General features: G+C 34.8%; 1 protein-coding gene across 1 annotated transcript in view; it reads left to right on the top strand.

Moving 5' to 3' along the window:
- The window catches only part of C9 (complement component 9), a 79998-nt gene that overhangs the window by 41495 nt on the left and 14624 nt on the right, over positions 1-23879 (top strand). The window contains exons 6-9 of the mRNA XM_011966214.1: positions 591-851; positions 5548-5788; positions 8576-8704; positions 10134-10309. Coding sequence (XP_011821604.1) covers positions 591-851; positions 5548-5788; positions 8576-8704; positions 10134-10309 — 807 coding nt within the window. The remainder of the gene's footprint in view (positions 1-590; positions 852-5547; positions 5789-8575; positions 8705-10133; positions 10310-23879) is intronic.

The following is a 23879-nucleotide window of genomic DNA, read 5'->3' as shown; positions in this document are numbered from 1 at the left end:
TAACACAGGAACAGAAAACCAAACACCTCATGTTCTCACTTGTAAGTGGGAGCTGAATGATGAGAACACATGGACACGTTGGGGGAAAAACACTCACTGGGGACTGCTGGGAGTAGGAGTGGGAGAGTATCAGGAGGAATAGCTAATGGATACTGGACTTTATACCTAGGTGATGGGTTGACCTGTGCAGCAAACCACCATAGCACATGTTTACCTATGTAACAAATCTGCACATCCTGCACATGTACCCCAGAACTTAAAATAAGTTGAAAAAAAAAGTTTGCTATATTATAAGCCCTTTATATGCATTATCTCACTAAATTGTTATAAGACCTTTTGTGCTAGATATGATGAATATCCGTTTTATAGACTAAGAATCATACTAAGGACACAGAGATTGTTGCATAATCACTTTAAGGTCACAGAGTCTGTATTTGAACCCCAGGAATCTGACTCCAGCACTTTTTCTCTTAAGTCCTTTGTTCTACTGCCTTTCAAAGAATTGCTTGATTTCTGTTTGGTTCTGTTCTGCTTGTTTTTCCTTTTGTTTCGTATCTTGTTTTTAACAACACTTTTTAATTCTCTTTTAGACCAAAGGCGAGAAAAATTTAAGAACCGAACATTATGAAGAACAAATTGAAGCATTTAAAAGTATCGTCCAAGAGAAGATATCAAATTTTAATGCAGATATATCTCTAAAATTTACACCCACTGAAGCAAATAAAGTTAAAACTGAAAAGTCTTCTGAGAAAAAAGCCTCCTCAAATTCTTTACATGGCCAGGGTAGTTTTCGGTTTTCATATTTCAAAAATGAAACTTACCAACTATTTTTGTCATATTCTTCAAAGAAGGTAAGACCAAACAGTTAATATAGGAATATAATGGAAAGGTTACAAACTAACCAGACTCTTTAAGTATTTAGAGCAAATAGAAATCATAAAAAGGAAAAGAAACATGGATCAAATTCTCAAATATGTAGCTAGCATGTCAGAAAGAATACTAACTGGAAAAAAAGTCTGATAGAATCTTTGGCAGTGGTAAATGAATCATATGTTTGGTGGTAGTGAGCAGAAAATGTGTATTAAGAATTTAGAGCATTTTTTGACTGAGACTGTGGTAATATACCATTCAATTTATATGATGATCAGAATTTTAATGAAGAATTATACTGAAGAATTCTGGTAATTCATTGCAATGCCTTACCTACAATGATCACTGTTTATTAAGTACAAAATGTGTCTCTAAAGAAATGATGCTATGAAATTATACACATTGCACATAAAATTGGTCTGATTACTTTGTAATCATATGTTTAATTTGAGACTTTGAAAATGTGTGTGTGTGGTTTTTTTTAATATTTGAGCCAGATTTTGAAGTTTGTTCTACCACTCTTGGAATAAATGTAAAATATACTCTCTGTAATCAACATGTTTCCAGTAAAACGCTCATTCTTCCTTTTCTGATACCACAGTCACCTATTTAGACAAGCTTCTCCCACATTAACAATAATAATTCACTTTTAGCACTTACATTATGTCTAACTATGTAACTGTTTTGTAAGGGTTTGTACATTACCTCTCTGTTTACAAGTATACCCACTCAAGTGTACAGGTAGAAAACTCTTTAAATCATTCAACAAATGTTTAATTGTGAGCTCTCTGGCCTAGGTACTTAGAATACATCTGTGAACCAAGCTGATGAAAATTTTTGTCCTCATGGAGTTAAAAGGTCCACAGAAAGAGACAGCCAAAAATAATACATATAATAGAAAAAAGAAGTAATATGGTATTTACAAAGTATTAAGTGCTGTGGTATACAAGGAAAATTAGAGTAACATGAAGGAAAGCAGGGATGCCTGCAGGTGGCATGATTAAAAAGGAAGCTCAGGGTCAGCTTCATGGAGATGAGAGCTGACCAAAGCTTTGGAGGAGAGGAAATAGCCAAAGAGTAAGATTTCAGATTATTCATCTGATGGAAGGAACTGTTAGAGAAGTCTCTAATGTAAGAAAAACCGGGTGTGATAAAAGTTAGTCAAACTGAATCAGAAGGATAAAAAATTAGAAAAGTTACCTTGAATCAGATCATGAAGAACTTCAAAGTCCACTCAGCATGGCTTTTTTTCTGAGTGACACGGGAGGTCACCTGAGGGTTTTTATTTTTATTTTTAATTTAATTAAATTAATTTATTTATTTTGAGACGGATTTTCATTCTTGTTGCCCAGGCTGGAGTGCAATGGTGTGATCTTGGCTCACCACAACCTCCGCCTCCTGGGTTCAAGCGATTCTGCCTCAGCCTCCCGAGTAACTGGGATTACAGGCATGCACCACCACGCCCGGTTAATTTTGTATTTTTAGTAGAAACGGGGTTTCTCCATGTTGGTCAGGCTGGTCTCGAACTCCCAATCTCAAGGGATCTGCCCGCCTTGGCCTCCCAAAGTGCTGAAATTACAGGTGTGAGCCACCGTGCCTGGCCTACTTGAGGGTTTTTAATAGAAGATTGACATTCCCTATTATATTTCAAATGATTACTCAAGGTATTCTGTCAAGAAGAGATCATAGGTGCTAAGAGCCAAAGCAAGGAGTCTTGCTAAAAGTTATTGAAGGAATCCAGGTGAGACATGATGGTAGTTCAGTAGTTCAGATAGGACAGTTATAGAGTCCAAGGTTTTTGGCCTGAGCAACTAGAAAAATGGAGTTGCTAATAAACTTGCTCAGATAGAGCAGGTTTGGAGAGGGAGACCAGTAGTTAAATTTTAGTTAGGTTAAGTTTGAGGTGTTTATTATACATCCAATTGGCAATGCCAAGTAGGAGTTGGTGTTATGAGGCTGGAGTTTGGGGAGACCTGGAATTGAGCTATACATTGACTTGTTGACTTAGTCATGGGGTCACTAACAGAGTTAGTGTACATAGAAAATAGAGTACAATCAAATACCAAACTTGGGGAACTTCAATAGAAAATAAGTAAAAGAACCCAAAAACTGCCCAATAACTTTGCTACTTAGAGTGTGGTCTATGGAACAGCAGCATCAACATCGCTAGGAAGATAGAATCTTAAACTGTGCTCCAGAATTGCATTTTAACTGAATCAGTATTACATTTTAACAAGATTCTCTAGGTGATTTGTTCACATTTTATAGTTTGAGAAGCACTGGCCTAGAAGACAAGAAAATAATCTCTATTAAGAAGAAAAGAGTGATGAACTGTGTCAATTGCTCTAACATGTCAAAGAAGATGAGGGCTAAGAAGTGATCATGGGCTTTAGGATTATGAAAGTCATTGGAGACCTTCACAAGAGACGTTTCGTTGGAGTAGTGAGGTCAGGAGCATGAATGATGGGAAGGGGAGAATTGAAAATGCACAGTGTAGAAAACTGAATAAATTTTGCTTCTAGTGAGGGCAAAGAAATGGGTAGTGGCTGGGCAGGCAAGCTAGGGCAAGGGAAATTTTTTTGTTGATTTAAGATAGAAGAAACAACTGCATATTTGGATGGTAATGAGCTAAGAGCTACCTTTGAAGTAAATTGACCCAAAGAACATCACATGTCTTTCTTACCCCAAATCCCAAGATATACTTCCCAGTTTTAGCAAAACTGAAAAGAAATCCAAATATGCTTTGAATAAAGCATTTGAGAATTCTTGTGCAAGTCAGGAGATGAAGAGATCATTGACCTATAACATACAGGCTAAGTCACTGTAAGATTTTTATTAAAGACTGGATCACCCACTGTCACCTAAAGTTAAATCATGATGACAACATTGTTCTTTAAGAACACAGACAGTTTGGTATGATGTTCATATATAGCAAGGTATATCTTTAAAAAGAAATAAAATATTTTAAACTCCCACATAATCATCATATGTTAACCACAGCTGTTAGGAGACCCTCAAAAGATGCATTTGCAAAATTGTGGATGTCAATTGTAGTTTAGTTTTCATCAGGACAAGCTATGGCACTGAATCACACAGTTCACTGCCCTAGTTTTCTCCGGGAAAGGTAAGCCATCAGCCCTGGCCCAGGAAACATTTAACTGTTGAGTTGTTTAGGCTGACTTGAGTTCCGTGTCTCAAAATATTGTTTGTCCTGTCTCTGTCATTAAAAATTGAGAGGGTGGACTGGAAGGGACAAGGAGACCTGAGACCTGGGTTTTTAGTACCGATGCCTTCAAGTATTATTTGTATGTTTTGGGCCAAATAACTTGATATCTTTAAATTAGTTTTCTCATCTGCATAATAGCAAGATTGGGCTTTATAGATAATGCTTCCATTTCCTTCCACTGTTGTTTTTAAAACAACATAAGTATAATTTCATAAAATAAAATGCAAAAATTTTAAGTGTATAGTTTCATGAGGTTTGATAATTACGTACATTAGAGTAGCCACCTCCTTTAGCAAGATAATTTTTTTAATGTTTTAACACAGAAGACACAAAAGCATATTTAGATGGGAATTATTTAAGATCTATGTTTAAAATACATTGAGTTAAAGAACATCACACCGCCTGTAATCCCAGCACTTTGGGAGGCCGAGACGGGTGGATCATGAGGTCAGGAGATCGAGACCATCCTGGCTAACATGGTGAAACCCCGTCTCTGCTAAAAAGTACAAAAAACTAGCCAGGTGAGGTGGCGGGCGCCTGTAGTCCCAGCTATTCGGGAGACTGAGGCAGGAGAATAGCGTAAACCCGGGAGGCGGAGCTTGCAGTGAGCTGAGATCCGGCCACTGCACTCCAGCCTGGGCGACAGAGCGATACTCTGTCTCAAAAAAAAAAAAAAGAAAAAAAAAGAACATCACACCAAGAAAATTCCATCATGAAGAGAGACTCGGGCTTCTTATCCCAAGAAAAATTCCTTATGCCCTTTTCAATTCCCTACCACCTAAGAGGTGACCACTGCCCAGATTTATCTGACCACAGCTTAGTTTTGTCTAGTCTAGAACTTCATATAAATGGAATCATACAGGATATGCTCTTCTATGTCTGACTTATTTTACTTAGTATAATATTTTTGAGATTTATTTGTGTTGTTACTTGTATCAGTAGTTTTACTGTCCTTTTTATTGATGATTAATATTCCATTGTGTTAATATGCCACAGTTGTTTATTGATTCCTCTCTTGATGGACATTTGAGATGTTTTCAATTTTAAGCTATTCTGACAAATGCTGCCATGAAATTCTTATACCGATACTTTTGTGAACAAAATTTTTATTAGGTAAGTATGTAGGAGTGGAATTGCTGGCTGATCATAAGCAAATATGTGTTTAACACTATGGAAAACTGCCAAACAGTTCTTCAAAGTGGCTATCTAATTTTACCAGTAATGTAGGAGAGTTTTAGTCACTGCACATTCTCATCAATAGTTGATGTTGATAGTATTTTATTGATAGTGTTGATAGTATTTTACATTTAGCCATTCTGGTGGATTAGAGTGGTATCTCATGGTCACTGCTAAAACATTTAGTGTCTATGGAAGTTCTAAATTTCATACATTTTCATTTGCAGTGATGGATAAAACACATGTTTCTCTTCTTCATCTACTCTACAACACAGGAAAAAATGTTCCTGCATGTGAAAGGAGAAATTCATCTGGGAAGATTTATGATGAGAAATCGTGATGTTGTGCTCACAACAACTTTCGTGGATGATATAAAAGCTTTGCCAACTACCTATGAAAAGGGAGAATATTTTGCCTTTTTGGAAACCTATGGAACCCACTACAGTAGTTCTGGGTCTCTGGGAGGACTCTATGAACTGGTATATGTTTTGGATAAAGCTTCCATGAACCGGAAAGGTATGCCTAGAAATAGAGCTCTGACTTCAAATACTGTTTTGACCAAACATTATTTTGTTCACCAACCTCTTTGAATGGTTAAAATCTTAAGAATACAAAGCCCTGTAACTGGCTCCTTTGAGAGGACTCTCTTCCTGCCCTTTGGCACCTAAAATCCTGTTAAATAGCAAATTGACTTCCATCTCAAATAAGCTGACTTGGTCATATTCTACTCAGCAGCAGCACTGAGAGATGGATCAATTATATTGCAATTCCACATCTATTAGAAGGTGGCACTTTTAGTGAAATACTAAACAAAAGATGAAAGAAAGTACAGACATAATTTGTATAACCTACTTCTTAATCAGCAGACTAGTCCAATTTCTATATCACAATTATCTTCCAGAATATACTTCAATATTGGAGGGAAAATATTGTTCTAAATTTTCTTTTGGCAGGAAAAGAAGAAGCAGTGTTATCATATAAATCTAACATCTGAAAGCAAGGGTGGAAAATTGGTTTTACCTCATGTGATGACACTTCTCATTATATGGTGGTGGCTGAATTGGGCTCATGTTAAGTAGATTTCTGGTCATAGGGAAATCACGGGGAAAAGGACCATGGTCAATTATCAATGTCGGTCATAGGTAGAAGATAGGCCTGCTGATACATAGTTATTGGCCTGGCCTAAAGGGTTCGTCTAAGTCTTTTAAGAAAAATATAAATGCAAAGTGACTATATAAGTAAGTTATAATCATTCATGTTGTAAGTAATTATGGCTAGTTATAACATTCCTTAAGGAGGTGATGGATGCCAGGATGCCTTCTCTCTGCCCTTGTAACTATAGGTGTGTCTCTTAGGGGGGAAAGCGTTGCTAAAAACCACTTTAATGGCTTTTATGGGGTTAGAGTGTCAAGGTGTCAGGTGTTAAGTGAAGGGTGGAATGTAACTGTGACGTAAAAGCCTGACACTCTCCCCAAGGTCAGTAAATACTTTAGGGATAACAAAGCATGACATAGCCAGAACCAGCTGGTCTTGATGCCTCAGTCTTGTTTTGGGTAGAGAGAAGCTCTCCCGGGGCAAGTGGAATGTAACGTTACTTATCTTGCACTTTCACAGGGCTATATCCACAACACAGTGAAGTCACTGTGAGCTCCACTTGGAAGCTATATTGATGGAGATATCACATAAGGGAGGAGTACAAGAGGGCAAAGGTCTTGAGTAACTTGAAAATGAGAAGAGAAAGGTTTATGAGTGGTGATAAAAACACAAAGAAATCTTCAGACTAGGAGTTGCTTTGGTGAAAAAGCTCCATAGACTGAGATCTTTAATCCTGAATAATTCAGAAGCTACTTACCTTCTGGTCTTAATAGACAAGGATCATCAGGTCAATTCTAGTGACTTTGAAGAGGAAGTCCTCTTTCTCACTTCTCCAGTGCCAATATCTGAGGACCAAGTCATGTCCTCTGCCTCAATTTAGGATGTCTGGACATGAAAGTGTCCACTGCTAAGGCAGAGAATCTGAACACTTTAGGGTCACCCAGGTATCTTTCACCCTCATCTTCAGAAGCAGAGTCCTCACACTTCTTAAGGATAAGGTTAGAAATCTAGAATGATGGATTTCTGGTATTGTTTTCCATTTTTATTCTCTCTCTTCCCTTCCCATGGGAAATGCCACCTGATAGTTTCTAAGTTCTACTAATTATGGGTGCATGAGAAGTATTTGATAGATGAATAAACACCTAAATGCCCCCAGAGGTCTACCCCGACACTCCTTGTAGAACCCCGTGATTAACCTCATTTCATTGTTTTCTTTCCTTTTTCACAAAGCATTTTGGCTCCCAGAACAAATAATCACAAATTCCTGTGTGTGTGCCTGTGTGTGTGTGTTTGTGTGTATGAAATAAGAAATGATAAATAAGGGCAAAAACTGACATGGTCAATGAACTGTCATCTGGGCTGTTTACCCTTAAAATACAGGAATAATTATTTTTTCTGAATTGCAAAAACAGATAATAACTGATAGACTTTGAAAAATTAGGATTTTTCTTTCTAGTAACTGTTTGGGCACCTACACACCATAATGAGTCAGCTTCCAAGACTGATATCTACCAAGTAGCATTCATAGGACGAAAGCAAAGTGGCTACATACATACATCAGCCGTCTGTCCAAAGCAATGAACCAGCTACATTAAGGATGAACTGAGTTTTCCAAAAAGGATCAGGAGATGTTGATATATCTCATGACCAAATTACGAAGTTGATGCAGAGAAGTACTTAGTAGCTAGACAGCTCTGGGTTCAAATCCAAACTTACTAGCTGAGTAATGAGCCATTAGAAGGTTATCCAACTGCTCTGCAATTCCGCATTTTCATCTGTACAATGAGGGCAATATAGTACTTACTTCACAAGGCCAGTGTGAGGATTAAATTAGTTAAAGCACACAAAATGCTTAGAAGGATGCCAGACACGTGATGAGCATTCAATATATGATAGACATTTTTGTCCCTCTTCTATGACACTACAGATAGAAGACTTTCCTATAACCACCACAGTTTGACCTACATCCCTTTAAACCATGTAGTAGACTTAATGTGTCGTTTGCCATTAAGTTGACAAGCAAAGTCAAAGGGAGGTCACTATAATCTAATATGAGGACAAAGCAGGACAGACATGATGGCATATTTGAATTTAGTAATGGTATATAGGAACCTAAGTAAGGATGTTTCTTGAAAATAGTAAAATTGGAATTTATTTGTGATGTTGATAGACGTTGTCTAATAATTTTCAAATAAATTCATTAAACAGGTGTTGAACTAAAAGATGTAAAGAGATGCCTCGGGTATCACCTGGATGTATCTCTGGATTTCTCTAAAATCTCTGCTGGAGCTAAAGTTGATAAAGATGATTGTGTAAAGAGGGGAGAGGGTAGAGCTGGTAAGTGTGGCCTCACTTGTTAGACTTTGTAAAGCCTGGGGGTAGATGTCAATGAGCACTGCCCTCTTGCAATGAGCCCTCTTAATTGTCTATCCTCTTTGTGCTTAAAAACTATCTTTTATGTACAGTGGTTTTCAAACCACTATAAACACAGATAGCCCAGGGACATGTATTCACCAGTATCGCTATTGTGCTGGTTGTACAGTACACAACTCAAGGGGGTGTGATTCACATGGTAGTCATTTTAGACTTGTATATTTATCATGGCAATAGTAAGGAAGCATTTTCATAAAAAGTTTCCTTTCTTCACCCTAATTTTAACAAAGCTTCCGAATAAGCAAGCGACAATGTTCTTGCATCCATTAACAAAGGACAAGGCCAAAACGATTTCCCCAACTCCACCCTCCACCTAAATAGAAATCCCTAATTAATCCTTAACTTTAAGTCGGTGCCTAACCTTTTCAAAAATACAAATGTATTTGGTATAAATATTACTTCCTACTGTTAATCTTTAGCAGATTTACAAGTATGAATTAGTGCTAGAGTTCTCAACTTTTCCTCTAATCAGAAATACCTGAGAACATTTAAAAAATACAAATGCTTAAAACTCACCTTTAAAGAAAGAGTCAACTGGTAGTGGGGAGGCAAAAGTGGGGAAAAACCTGATATATTTAAAAGCATATCAACCAATAATATGTGTCCATGATTGAAAAACCAATGATGAAGTGGTGGGAAAAAACTGAATTTGCCATTATATGGTATAATTTTTATATTTGATCCTTAAGCTAACTGTGTAATCTCTGGCTAGTCACTCCACCTCTCTGTTTCCAATTTCTCTTCTATAAAAGTGAAGACGGGATGACAAAAATTGTCTTGAAATTCCTTTCCAGTTTTAAAAATTCACAGATGTAAAGGACTTACAAAGGTTTGTTAAAAGAGGCTTAGTCTACAGAGAGACACTGAGGAAAAGATGGGTAGGATTGGGAGTGGAAAGAAATGTTACTTTTCACATTATTCTTTTTTGAACTCTTCTTTTTGTAATATTAAAATATATCAAAGCAAATGTACACAAATATAATTACGAAGGTAAGTTTGCAACAGAAAATATATATTACACCCAAAGTCATATTTAGTTCCCATGTGTACATGTTTGTATGTGAAGAGCTGTGAAGTATCAGTGTATCTAGACCATGGGTAACATTTTTATTTTTTAAAGGAGATGACAGAAATCTGCAATTGTCTACTAATGTAAATTTCCATTGTAGATTTGAGGTGAAAAAATGCATAAGCAATATTTACAATTAAAATTTAATAAATACATTAGGTTGTATTTTACGAAAAGGACTCAATAAATGTTTATCACATGTCCTTTTGATAACTAGCCATAGAACTACAACTGCTTCTCTTTAAATCTTCCTTCTCTCCTCAGTAAACATCACCAGTGATCACCTCATAGATGATGTTATTTCACTCATAAGAGGTGGAACCAGACAATATGCATTTGAACTGAAAGAAAAGCTTCTCCGAGGAACCATGATTGATGTGACTGATTTTGTCAACTGGGCCTCTTCCATAAATGATGCTCCTGTTCTCATTAGTCAGAAAGTAAGAAACATGTTTATTTTCAAATAGAAGACTGTGTCATTTTTTTTATTAATTGTCACATTGTTTCAGGTGAACTGTTAGCTTCATCTGAAAGAGACATGAACATTCAGATACACTCCCATCTCTTCCCCAAAAGGAGGCATAGCATAGAGGAAAGGCATGGTGTGGAGTCAGACCATCCTGGCGGACTTCCTGTCTCTGTCTCTCACTAGGTGTGGGATGTTTTCTGACCTCTACAACACTGAATTCTCCAGGACCCCATGTTTATTCTGAGAATTTAACGAAATTGCTTATATAGAACATAGAGCACACACTGTAACAAGATAGGTACTCACATATGATTGGTTCCCTCCGGTTGGCCCCTTGCCTTCCCATGGTCATGGTGTTCCACTATCACGTCTAACACAAGAGAATTGTATTTACTAAGGGTCCCTTTTTTTTTTTTTTTTTTTTTTTGAGACAAGTCTCACTGTGTCACCCAGGCTGGAGTGCAATGGCACGATCTCGGCTCACTGCAACCTCCTCCTCCCGAGTTCAAGTGATTCTCATGCCTCAGCCTCCTGAGTAGCTGGGATTACAGATGCTCACCACCACATTCAGCTAATTTTTTTGTATTTTTAGTAGAGACAGGGTTTTGCCATGTTGGCCAGGCTAGTCTCAAACTCCTGGCCTCAAGTGATCCGCCTGCCTCAGCCTTCCAAAGTCCTGGGATTACAGACATGAGCCCCCCTGCCTGGTCTAAGGGTCTTTATGAAAGGAATGTTCATAAAGTCTACAAGAAAATAAAACTAACGGTGAACAATTCTTATGGTCAGTACATTTTTCCCTTTTTCTATCTTGATTATAATAGTTTTCAGCTTACAAACCCTTTGGGAGTTCATAGTCAAGTTCTTATTCCTAGAGAAAAAAAAAAAGTGTTATCACTGTAAGGATATAAATGACAATGTTATTTAGCCTCATCTTTCTTTCCCCAAGCTACCTAAAACTGGTATGCATTTTTCTTTACTTCTTTTATTACTAGTACTATTAGTGCTTTTTTTCTACTTCCCTTTATAACTTTCAATTTTCTCCATGTGTTTTACAATTTGCTTTCCTCAGATCATGTTTATTTTTGACTGCTCCCTACTCCAGTCTGATTAACTTGAGTTACAGAAATTTTAACATTTTCATAGGACTAGTTATTGGATAATTTTATTCCTTTATTCTATTTTATTGTCTTTAAAGAATGAGTGAAACCTCTAAGACTATCTCCTTTATGTGAAGAAGAAATAAACTGGAAATTTTTATAATCTATTCTCCCTTTATGTTATAGAAATATAGCCGTTCGTAGATATGCAATGTATTTATGAGTTAAAATACTTTGTCCCAAAGTAGGACAAAAAGGGGGGAAAAAGCTGGTGAAATTCCATGTATGAAATTAAAATCAGAAGATGCCTCTTTGATCTTATTAAATTTGAATCTTACATAAATTTATTATCTTGAACTCAGTAAAATCAGTTTATGTTGGAAGATATTAAATAAGAAAAAAAATGGGTAATTTAGGTGAATATTTACATCCAGATGAACATCCCAGGCTCTACAAAGCAAGTTCAACGGTCTTTCTACAAATTCAAGAGTGTTCTCTGAAGAAGTCTTAATAATAGTTCAGCATGTTCTAGAGATAATTTTTTAAATCTCAAATAAGGCAACTGCTGAAGATTTACTACTAGATTTATTAAAACTATTCAAAGACCCTCATCAACTTTATTGGTGCAGTCCTGCTGTATGGATGCACAGTATAGTTTATCCCATTTTTAGGGACAACCATTTACTACCCCAAATTTTCAGATTGGTAGACATCCCATTTAGACTATCGGTATAAGTTTCTTTCTTCATAAACAGGAAGGCTGGCCTTTTCATATCAACATTTTACCTAAGGAAATGGTAGCTATTGTTAGTTCACTATGGACCACTTTTTAAATTTATCTTCTTGTCAAGAGAGTTGAGCAAAGCAAAATTGTGGGTTTTGTTGACTTTGTATAACTTTTAAATCTCTGAAGAAACATGAGATATAGTTAAATTTGATCTTGAATTAGATTCCAAGTTATTTTACTCTCATAATTCCAGTAGAAGTGGACCTTTGGTTAACTTGTAGCTACTTCCAGGAGACAATTACACAATCTGTGATCACTAATTAATTTTCAGGAATTTGAAGCATTCTGTTGTCTGCAGATGACATGTTCAAACATTGGGGCTGGTCTTTTAAAGAATTACTAGAACCTCTCCCACCCACCCTAAACTATAAACTGGTCAATATTAAATATTCTGTAGCAAATTAAATCAATTATCTAGGTATTTATGTTGAAAACCGATTATCTTGGAGAAAAGACCAGAAAGTTGACTGTAAGCTCTCACTTAATATTATCAATAGGTTCTTGGAAACTGTGACCTTAACCAAAATGACCTATAACAAAACCTATTTTACCATAAGCTAATGAATGGGTTAAGTTCCTGTAGCATATTTCTGGTCACAAAAACATTACCAAACTTCTAAATAAAAACTAAAACACTTCTAATATTGAATTTTGAAATACATGTAAGCTATTTACACATTTAAAAAAGATTAATAAAAACAATTAAGATAATGATTTACCTCCTTACTCTAGTTCAGGGTAGTCTATCCCAGCAGCTCAGGGTGCAAAGCAGGAATCAACCATGGACAGAGCACCATCTCAACACAAGGCAAACTCCACACACCCACACTCACTCAGACTAGGACCATGTAGGCACACTGATTTGTCTAGCATGACTATCTTTGGGATGTGGGAGAAAACAAGCAGAACCAGAGAGAGACCACACAAACGTGGGGAGATTGTCAAACTCCCCATGCACACAGTGACCCCAGCTGAGAACTGATTTTTTTCTCAATATTACAAAGAAATGACCTTGAATGAAACAACATTATTCTAGGACCTACTGTTTTACTCGAAGTGGAACGCTGTGTGAATATATTACTGAGATTTCCTAAATAAACTATGTGGTAAAATATATATGTTATAAATATATAGTATATATAATTTATAAAATAATATAATTTATAAAATCTATAAATACAGTTATACATTTTTCCATATTCAAGTAACTATGGCCATGCTCTTTTAGGTAGAACCTGTGGTTTTCAGGCCCCATTTGTCTGCTTTGTCAAACCCAAAATCACTTCTTGAGGAATGTCTTGGCCCAGCCCAAAAATCTCTCCTTGGCCCTTCTCCATGCAGAGGACATAGGCTGGCCCTCTCTTTCAATACTTACTTTTGTCATGGTCTTCAGCTTCCACGAAAATATATTAATTCTATTGCCAACTTGCCTGAATGTTAACACAAGTGGTTCTACAGTTTAACTCAACAGAATAGCTGCACTTTGTTTTCCTCTTAAACCTACTGCAACAAACTAGTTATTAAAATGTCAGCTAAGAGAAATCACATTTATTAAAGACTGCCTGGAAGATATAAAGATTATTATTTCCTCTAGAGCAATAGCAGCAAAATGAGTACAGCTGCAATATTGGCTTCCTGTAAAGTTTTGTTTTTCCATTATTAGAAATAAAGTTATGTAATCTACTGTTTTATTTACTAAAAGGTTGTTATGTAATGCTATGTCCTCTTTATGAGACTCATAGGAAATATTACTCTTTAATCTCATTTTGTTTCTCTTGGGAATCAGGTGAGTTTTTCTACCTGATTGGTAACAAATGCATAAGATCAGTAAATTTGGTTGTGTCTTACTCAGTGCACTAGAAAATATAGCTAAATTTGTGAACCACTTCATGCAAATGGATAGGTCCTCCTGGCATTAATGTAGTTCATTTTTGTTGCTTTTGCCTCCATCCTGCTTTTTCTGTTCTCAGTTCTCCTTTCCCATTTCCCTCAGCCACTCATATGTCTATATGTTAAGCTGTATTAGTTCTGACAGAGTTACATGGTGTAATAATTTATGAATTAATTAACCTATCATTTTTGCTCTATGTGTAACTCTTAGCAGTTATGAACCAGATGTTAAAGAGCATCAATATTTCAAAGGGTTATAGTACAAGTGAGAATCATTTCTAACTACCTTGTTTAGGGATAAAAAACAACACTCATTCTATCAACAAACTATAGTTGGTACACATAGTTTATGTTGGATGTCTGAAGGAAATCTCAACTTATTTATTATTAAACTGTATTCTTAACTTATTTATACTTTAGCACTTTTATGGTAGATTATATCCTACCATAAATGTATCAACACATGATGGAGAGATAGAGTTATCTAGGATAGGAGCAAAAGTAAAATCATTTTCTTATTTAATAGAAAATAAAAGTTCATCAGAAAAAGATGGAACCCTTCAGGAAAACTTCAAAATTTCCATTTTAATTTTCCTTTGTTCTCCTGTGGATTTTTTAACTCCAGGATTTGAAGCTCCTCTGAAACTACTGCCATTGCATGTCCTTCATCTTTAACTCTTCCAACATTGTTTATAAATTTAATCCAAACTGTATTTCCTTCATGACCTTCTGTTCCTGTATTCTAGACTATCTGGCCTTGACTTTCCTTTGAAGGGTAAAACAAGATGAATTTCTTTTTTAAAAGAAAACAAAATAATTCTACCACATGCTTATGTTTGTGCCAATGTTGCAATGTTGCTGAGAGGTTTCCTTCTTTCAAGTAAATATGACATGGTTGAAATCTGAATCCTCTGAATTCTATATACTATATATTAATTCATAAAAGAATACACTCGTCAACAGTTATGCTGACTTTGTAGAAGTTCTTGATATATTCCATATATGAACCTATTCACAATGTAAGTTTTGCAAATATCTTCTCCCACTTAAGAATTTCATCTTTAATGGTGTTTTTGATACAGATGTCCTCTTATGTACTTTTTCTTTTGAACTAATTTTAGACACAGCAAAGTTACATATATAGTGCAGAGAGTAATATTGCAGAAGTAATATTGCAGAATAGTACAGATAGTCATATTGAAGAAATAGTAGAGGGAATTCACTTATAAGCTTCATCTCCCACCCAGCTCCTAATGTTAGTAATTTACATAGGCATAGTAAAATTATCAAAATCAGAAAATTCACACTAAGTAATTAGCTAAAGCACAGGTTTTATACACATTTCACAAGTTTTTCCCTTAATCTTTTTTTTCCCTTCCGTTTCAGGATCCAATCTAGGGTCCCACATTGCATTTAGTTGTCATATCTCTTTAGTGTCTCCCAATCTGTTATAGGTCTTCAGACTTTCCTTGTCTTTCTTAACCTTGACACTTTTTATGAGGACTGGTCAGTTATCACATCAAATGTCTCCCAATTTAGCATTCGAGTAGGTTATGGTTATGGATATTTGGCAAGAATACTACAAAAGTAATGTTCTGTTATTCTCAGTGCATCATATTCTGGGTTATGATGTTGATGATTTTTTTATTTTGACATAGTTAAATGTATCTTTCTATTCACTATAGTTAGTGTTTTCAATGTTTTAATCAAAGTTTTTTCCTACCTCAAGACCTTAATACTTTCCTATGTATTACCCTTCAACAGCTTTATTATTTTGCTTTTATATTTAGATCTACAATATTAAACTTGGTCTCACTAAAATAAGGAATAAACAAAAAATATTAACTCTCATCATTTTTATTTCATATTGCAGTAAGTCCTAGCCAGTGCAATAAAGCAAGAAAAATAAACAAAATGCTTAAGGACTGCAAGGAAGAAGTTAAACTATCTCTCCATATATGGCATGATTGTTTAAATAGAAAATTATAAGAAATCTATAACTCTACACTACATTTGTGTATTTGTTTCTCCTTGTACTTGGATTTTTGTTTTATATATTTTAAGGCTTATTACCAAGGGCATACAAATTTAGAATTATTACATCTTCTTGGTGAATTAAAATTTCTTTCTTTATTTCTGGTAATGTTTTCTGCCTCAATTTTTTTTTTAATTACCTAGGTTTGCCAGATGTCTCTGTTGGTAGGCACATAGCATACATTCTTCAGTCTTTTTATTCTCAGTTTGTTTGTGCCCTCAAGTTTTGTTGGGATTTGTTTTTTTTTTTTTTTTTTTTTTTTTTTTTTGAGACGGAGTCTCGCTCTGTCACCTAGGCTGGAGTGCAGTGGCCGGATCTCAGTTCACTGCAAGCTCCGCCTCCCAGGTTGATGCCATTCGCCTGCCTCAGCCTCCCGAGTAGCTGGGATTACAGGTGCCTGCCACCATGCACAGCTAATTTTTGTATTTTTAGTAGAAACAGGGATTTCACCATGTTGACCAGGCTGGTCTCGAACTCCTGACCTCAAGTGATCCACCTGCCTTGGCCTCCCAAAGTGCTGGGATTACAACCAGGAGCCACTGAACCCGGCGTATTTTCATCTTTGACAAATACTTCTTAGGTACCTGCAATGTGCCAGGCTCTATTGTAGCATTGATTCTAAAGCAGTGAATAAAAGAGATAAAAATCTCTAACCTAGCAAACTTTTTCTAATATAATCCAAAAGCACAAGTGAAATAGATATCATAATGTTAATATTTTAGTGTACATTTTCCAGTCATCAGAGTCTTTATCAGAGTTATGGTTAGCCAATTTGATTTCATATAATATAATTTTATATCTTGGTTTTTAGTGAGTAGTATATAGACACATTTTAATATAATTAGATTTTTTAAAATAGGCATTACTTATGTAAAGTAAAATTTAATATTTTTAGTGTAAAGGGCCCTAGGTTTCCACAAACACTTACAATCATGAAACCACCATGAAAGTCAATACAGAAAACGTTTCTACCACACAGTGCTATCATGTCCATTTTCAATCAACTCCTCCTTGCTGCCCCACTTCTACATAACCACTGATCTGTTTACTGCCATATAAATGTAATCATGTAACTTTTTGAGTTTGGCCCTTTCACTTAGCATTATACATTTGAGATCCATCCACATTCACACATCGACATTCTTGTATGTATGAGTAGTTCCTTTCATTTTTATTGCTCAGTAGTATTCCATTATATATAGATTCCATGGTATAGACTAAACAGTTTGTTTATATAGTAATCTGTTGAAGGACATTTATTTGTTTCCAGATGATAATTCTTTTGGTGATTATGAATAAAACCATTATAAATATTTGAATACAGAATTTTGCATGAACATATTTTTCTTTTCTCTAAGAGAGGGATTGCTTGGTCATATGATATATGTGTTTATACAAAACTACATAAGAAATAGCCAAATTTTTTTCCAAAGTAGTTGCATTACCACCAGAAATATATGAGAGTTTCAATTTCTTAGCTAATCATGTCATCTGAAATACAGATTTCCTTATTCTTTTCTCAGTCTCTATGTATTTTATTTCTTTTTCTTGCATTATTGCATTGTCCAATGCATGTAATATGATATTGCACCATTAAGTATGATGTTATCTGTAGGTTTTACATAGATGTTCTTTATCAGGTTGAGGAAGTTCCCTTTAATTCCTAGTTTGCTCAGAATTTTTATCGTAAATAGATATTGAATTTTGTCCAAGAATTATTCTTTATTGAGATGACCATATGATTTTTCACTTTTAATAAGTTGTTATGGTGAATGATATTGATTATTTAAATTTTGAGCAAACCTGGCGCTTAAACACTGTTGTATTTGATTTGCTACTGTCTTGGGATATTTTGTAAGTATGTTCATAAGTGACATTGATTTGTAATTTTCTTCTCTTAAGTATTTTTATTTGGTTTTGGTACCAAAGTAATGCTAACTGTAAAAATAAGTGAGAAGTAAATTCTTCTCTATTTTGTGAAAAAGTTTTTGTAGAATTGATATGTCTTCTTTAAATGTCTGTAGAATTCACCAATAATGCCATCTAGGCCTTCTTTGTTGGAAAAAATTTAACTCTAAATTCAATTATTTAAATAGATATCAGAAGTCCAATTATGCATTTTTTCTGATTGAGTTTTTACCAATTGTCTTTCAAGGATTTTTTCCATTTTATTAAGCAGCTGATATCTGTAGATTCTATAGTGATATCCTGTCTTGAATTCCTGATATTGTTAATTTTAAGTTTTTCCCTTTTGTCTTATTTTGTTTTATTTTTAATTAATCTGGTAGAGGTTTATCACTTTTTGTAGTCTTCTCAAAAAAGCAGCTTTAAAAAAATTTCTCTATTTTTTTCCCATTTCAATTTCTATTTCAATTCTTATTATTTCCTTCCTTATGCTTTGTACTTAAATTTTTCTTCTGTTTCTAGTTTCTTAAGCTGGGTGCTGTTATTATTGATTTCAGACATTTTTTTCTTGTCTAATGTAGGCATTTTGTGCTGTAAATTGACCTTTAGGCATTTCTTTAACTGCATCCTGCAAGTTTTGATGTGTTTTCATTTTCATTCAATTTAAAATATTTTCTAATTTTTTGTGACTTCCTCTTCTACACTTGGGTTATTTAGAAATGTGGTGATTAATGTATAAATATTTGGGGATTTTTCAGATAGCATTCTGTTATTTATTTCAACTTTCATTTTGTTTGGTCTGAAGACATACTTTGTGTTATTTTCATTATTCTCAATATATTGAGTATTTTTAAGGCATAGATATGCCTATGTGCACTTGAAAAGAATATGTATTCTGCTATTGTTGGGTAGAATGCTCTGTAAATGTCAGTTAGGTCAATTAGTTGTTGGCACGGCCCGGAGCTTCTTTTCCTGTGCCCTTATTCTTTCAATGATAGAAAGCAGAACTTGAAATGTCTAGGTATATTTACTGTTTCTTTTTTCAGTTCTATCAGTTTTAGCTTTATGTATTTTAAAGTTCTGTCATTGGGTGCATACACATTTAGATTATATATCTTCTTTGTATATTGAAAACTTCACCTTTTTATTCCTAACAATATTATTTGTTAAGAATTTTTTGTACGGTAATAGAGCAAAGGAGGTTCCATTTAATTAATGTTGTATGGGATAACTTTTTCTGTCCTTTTACTTTGAACCTATCTACATGTTTGTATTTAAAGTGAGTTTCTTGTAGACAGTATATAGTTGGGTCTTGCTATTTTTATCTAAAGTAACTATCTCTCTTTTAATTAGTGTGTTAAATCCATTTGCATTTAATGCAATTATTGACACAGTTAAAATCTGTACTTCCTAGTTGTTTTTATTTGTTGTGTATATTCTTTGTCTCCTTTTTGCTCATTTATGACATTTCTTTTTTAAACGGACATATAAGAATTGTACATATTTATGGGGCACATAGTGATATTTTGATAATGATAATGTATAGTGATCAGATCAGGGTAATTAGTGTATCTATCATCTCAAACATTTGTCATTTATTTGTGTTGGGAACATTCAATATTCTTCTTCTAGATACCTGAAACTATATGTAATAATACATAATTGTTAACTATAGTAATCCTACAATGTCATAGAGCACCAGAACTTATTCCTCCTATGTAGTTGTAATGTTATATATTTTAACAAATATCCCATTCAGTATGCTTTTTCCCATTCAGTATGATGTTGGCTGTGGGTTTCTCACATATGGCCTTTATTGTATTGTCTTTCCCCTACCCTTCCCAACCTCTAGTATCCTCTGTTCTACTTTTTACTTCTATGAGATCAGTTTTTGTGGTTTTTTTTAGCTTCCACATATAAGTGAAAACATGTGATGTTTCGCTTTCTCTTTCTGGATTATTTTACTTAACATAATATCCTCTAGTTCCATCCATGTGGCCACAAATGACAAGATTTTGTTCTTTTTCATGGTTGAATAGTATTCCATTGTGTACATACATTATTTTCTTTAAAAAGAAAAAAATGCATTATTTTATTTATCCATGCGGCTACTGTGAATAATGCTGCAATAAACAGAAGGGTGCAGATGTCTCTTTTATATACTTATTTTCTTTCCTTTGGATAAATGCCAGTACTGGAATTGCTGGATCATATGATAGTTGTGTTTATAGTTTTCAAAAGAACCTTCATATAGTTCTACATAGTGACTATACTAGTTTACATTCCCACCAATGATGTATGAGTTCCTTTTTTTCCACATCCTTGCCAGCATTGTTTATTTTTGCCTGTTGGATATTGAACATTTTTTAGTATGTTTTTTGGCCTTTTGTATGTGTTCTTTTGCAAAATGTCTCTTGAGATCATTTGTTTATTTTTCAATCAGATTATTTATTTTGTTGTTGTTAGTTGTTTGAGTTCCTTCTAAATTCTGGATATTAGTCTCCTGTCAGATGCATAGTTTGAAAATATTTTTCCCCATTCTGCAGGTCACCTGTTGATTGTTTTATTTGCTGTACAGAAGCTTTTCAATTGGATATAAACCATTTGTTTATTTTTGCTTCTGTTCTCGGTGCTTTTGAGAGCCTATTCAGAAAATCTTTTCCCTGACCAAAGTCCTGAAGCATTTCCCTTATGTTTTCTTCCAGTAGTTTTATAGTTTTGGGTCTTACAATAAGGTGTTCTATATTGGGTTGATTTTTTATAGCACAAAAAGTGAGAGGTTAATTTTATTCTTCTGCATATGGACATTCAGTTTTTCCTAGCACAATTTTTTGAAAAGATTGAAAAGAAACCAATTATTTTTCTTGGCACTTTTGTCAAAAATTAGTTGACTGTAGATAGATATATTAATTTTCGGTTCTCTATTCTGTTCCATTTGCTTACATGTCTGTTTTTATGGCAGTACGATGCTGATTTGGTTACTATAGCTTTGTAATATATTTTGAGATATGATAATGTGATACTTCTAGCTTTGTTGTTGTTGTTATTGTTTGTTTAAGATTGCTTTGGCTATGTGAGGTCTTTTGTGGTTCTATACAAATTTTAAGTTTTTCTTTTTGATTTCTGTGAGGAGTGTCATTGTCATTTTGATAGAGATTGCACTGAATCTGTAGATTATTTCTGGTAGTAAGGCTGAAGCCTGGAGCATGGGATTTCTTTCCATTTGTTTGTATCCTCTTCCATTTCTTTCAATAGTGTTTCATAGTTTCTCTTTCACATCCTTAATTAAGTTTATTCCTAAGTGTCTTTTTTTGTAGCTATTGTAAATGGTATTGACTTTTTGCATTCTTTTTTGGCTAGTTTGTTGTTCTTTAACAGAAATATTACTGATCCTTGCATGTTGATTTTATATTCGACAGCTTTACTAAAGTCAATTGTCAGTTCTAAGTGTATTTTGGTAGAGTCTTTAGGATGTTCTGTATATAAGATCATGTCTTCTGCAAACAGGGATAATTTAACCTCCTCCTTTCCAATTTAGGTGTCCTTTATTTCTTTCTCTTATCTAATTGCTCTGGCTAGGATTTCCAGTACTATGTTAAATAAGAATGGTGAGAGTGGGCATCTTTGTTTCAGTTCTTAGAGGGAGAGCTTTCTGCTTTTTCCCATTCAGTATGATGTTGGCTGTGGGTTTGTCATATATGGCCTTTATTGTGTTGAATTACCTTTATTCTATACCTAATTTATTGAGAATTTGTATCACAAAGAGACATTAAATTTTAACAAATGGTTTTTCTGCATCTATTGAGATGATCACATGGTTTCTGTTCATACTTTTGCTGATGTGATGTTTCTCATTTATTGATTTCCATAAGTTGAACTATTTCTCAGATAAATCATGCTCACTTGATTATGCTGTATTATTTTTTTGAAGTATTGTTGCCATCAGTTTGCTAATATTTTGTAGAGGACTTTTGCATCTATGTTCATCAGGAGTATTGTCCTATGGGTTTCTTTTTTGTGTTGTGTCCTTGTCTGGTTTTGATATCAGCGTTATGCTGGTCTCATAAAATGAGTTAGGAACAGTTCCCTCCAATTCAGTCTTTAAAAAAATTTTTGAGAAGAATTAGTGTTAATTCTTGTTTAAAGATTTGGTAGAATGCAACATTGAAGCCATCTGGTCCTGGACCTTTTTTTTGAAAGACTTTTTATTGCAGCTTCAATCTCTACTTATTATTGGGCTATTCAGGTTTTCTATTTATTCTTGGTTCAAACTCTAGAGGTTGTATGTGTCTAGAAATTTATCCGTTTTCTCTAGGTTTTTTAATTTATTGGTTTATAGTTGCTCATAGCAGTATCTAATGACCCTTTGTGTTTCTGTGGTATCTGCTGTGATGTCTCTATTTTTGCTTCTGATTCTATTTATTTGGGGCTTCTTTTTTTTTTTCTTAGTCTAGCTATTGTTTATTTATTTTGTCTTTTTTTGTTTGTTTGTTTGTTTTTTATTATACTTTATGTTCTAGGGTACATGTGCACAATGTGCAGATTTGTTACATACGTATACATGTGCCATGTTGGTGTGCTGCACCCATTAACTCGTCATTTACATTAGGTGTATCTCCTAATGCTATCCCTCCCCGCTCCCCCAACCCCACAACAGGCCCTGGTGTGTGCTATGAGTGAGAATATGCAGTGTTTGGTTTTCTGTTCTTGCAATAGTTTGCTGAGAATGATGGTTCCCAGCTGCATCCATGTCCCTACAAAGGACACAAACTCATCCTTTTTTATGGCTCATAATATTCCATGGTGTATATGTGCCACATTTCCTTAATCCAGTCTGTCATTGATGGACATTTGGGTTGGTTCCAAGTCTTTGGTATTGTGAACAGTGTTGCAATAAACATACGTCTGCATGTGTCTTTATAGCAGCATGATTTGTAATCCTTTGGGTATATACCCAGTATTGGGATGGCCGGGTCAAACAATATTTCTAGTTCTAGATCCTTGAGGAATCGCCACACTGTCTTCCACAATGATTGAACTAGTTTACAATCCCACCAACAGTGTAAAAGTGTTCCTATTTCTCCACATCCTACCTGGCACCTGTTGCTTCCTGATTTTTAATGATCGCCATTCTAACTGGTGTGAGATGGTATCTCATTGTGGTTTTGATTTGCATTTCTCTGATGGCTAGTGATGTTGAGCATTTTTTCGTGTGTCTGTTGGCTGCATAAATGTCTTCTTTTGAGAAGTGTCTGTTCAGATACTTTGCCCACTTTTTGGTGGGGTTGCTTTTTTCTTGTAAATTTGTTTGAGTTCTTTGTGGGTTCTGGATATTAGGCCTTTGTCAGATGAGTAGATTGCGAAAATTTTCTCCCATTCTGTAGGTTACCTGTTCATTCTGATGATAGTTTCTTTTGCTGTGCAGAAGCTCTTTAGTTTAATGAGATCTCATTTGTGAATTTTGGCTTTTGTTGCCATTGCTTTTGGTGTTTTAGATATGAAGTCCTTGCCCATGCCTATGTCCTGAATGGTACTGCATAGGTTTTCTTCTAGGGTTTTCATGGTTTTAGGTCTAGCATTTAAGTCTTTAATCCATCTTGAATTAATTTTTGTATAAGATGTAAGGAAGGGATCCAGTTTCAGTTTTCTACTTATGGTTAGCCAATTTTCCCAGCACCATTTATTAAATACGGAATCCTTTCCCCATTTCTTGTTTTTGTCAGGTTTATCAAAGATCAGATGGCTGTAGATGTGTGGTATTATTTCTGAGGACTCTGTTCTGTTCCATTGGTCTATATCTCTGTTTTGGTACCAGTACCATGCTGTT

This window comes from Mandrillus leucophaeus, unplaced genomic scaffold (genome assembly GCF_000951045.1).
Source record: "Mandrillus leucophaeus isolate KB7577 unplaced genomic scaffold, Mleu.le_1.0 Scaffold119, whole genome shotgun sequence".
Lineage (NCBI taxonomy): Eukaryota > Metazoa > Chordata > Mammalia > Primates > Cercopithecidae > Mandrillus > Mandrillus leucophaeus.
This window is presented reverse-complemented; position numbering and strand designations above follow the sequence as displayed.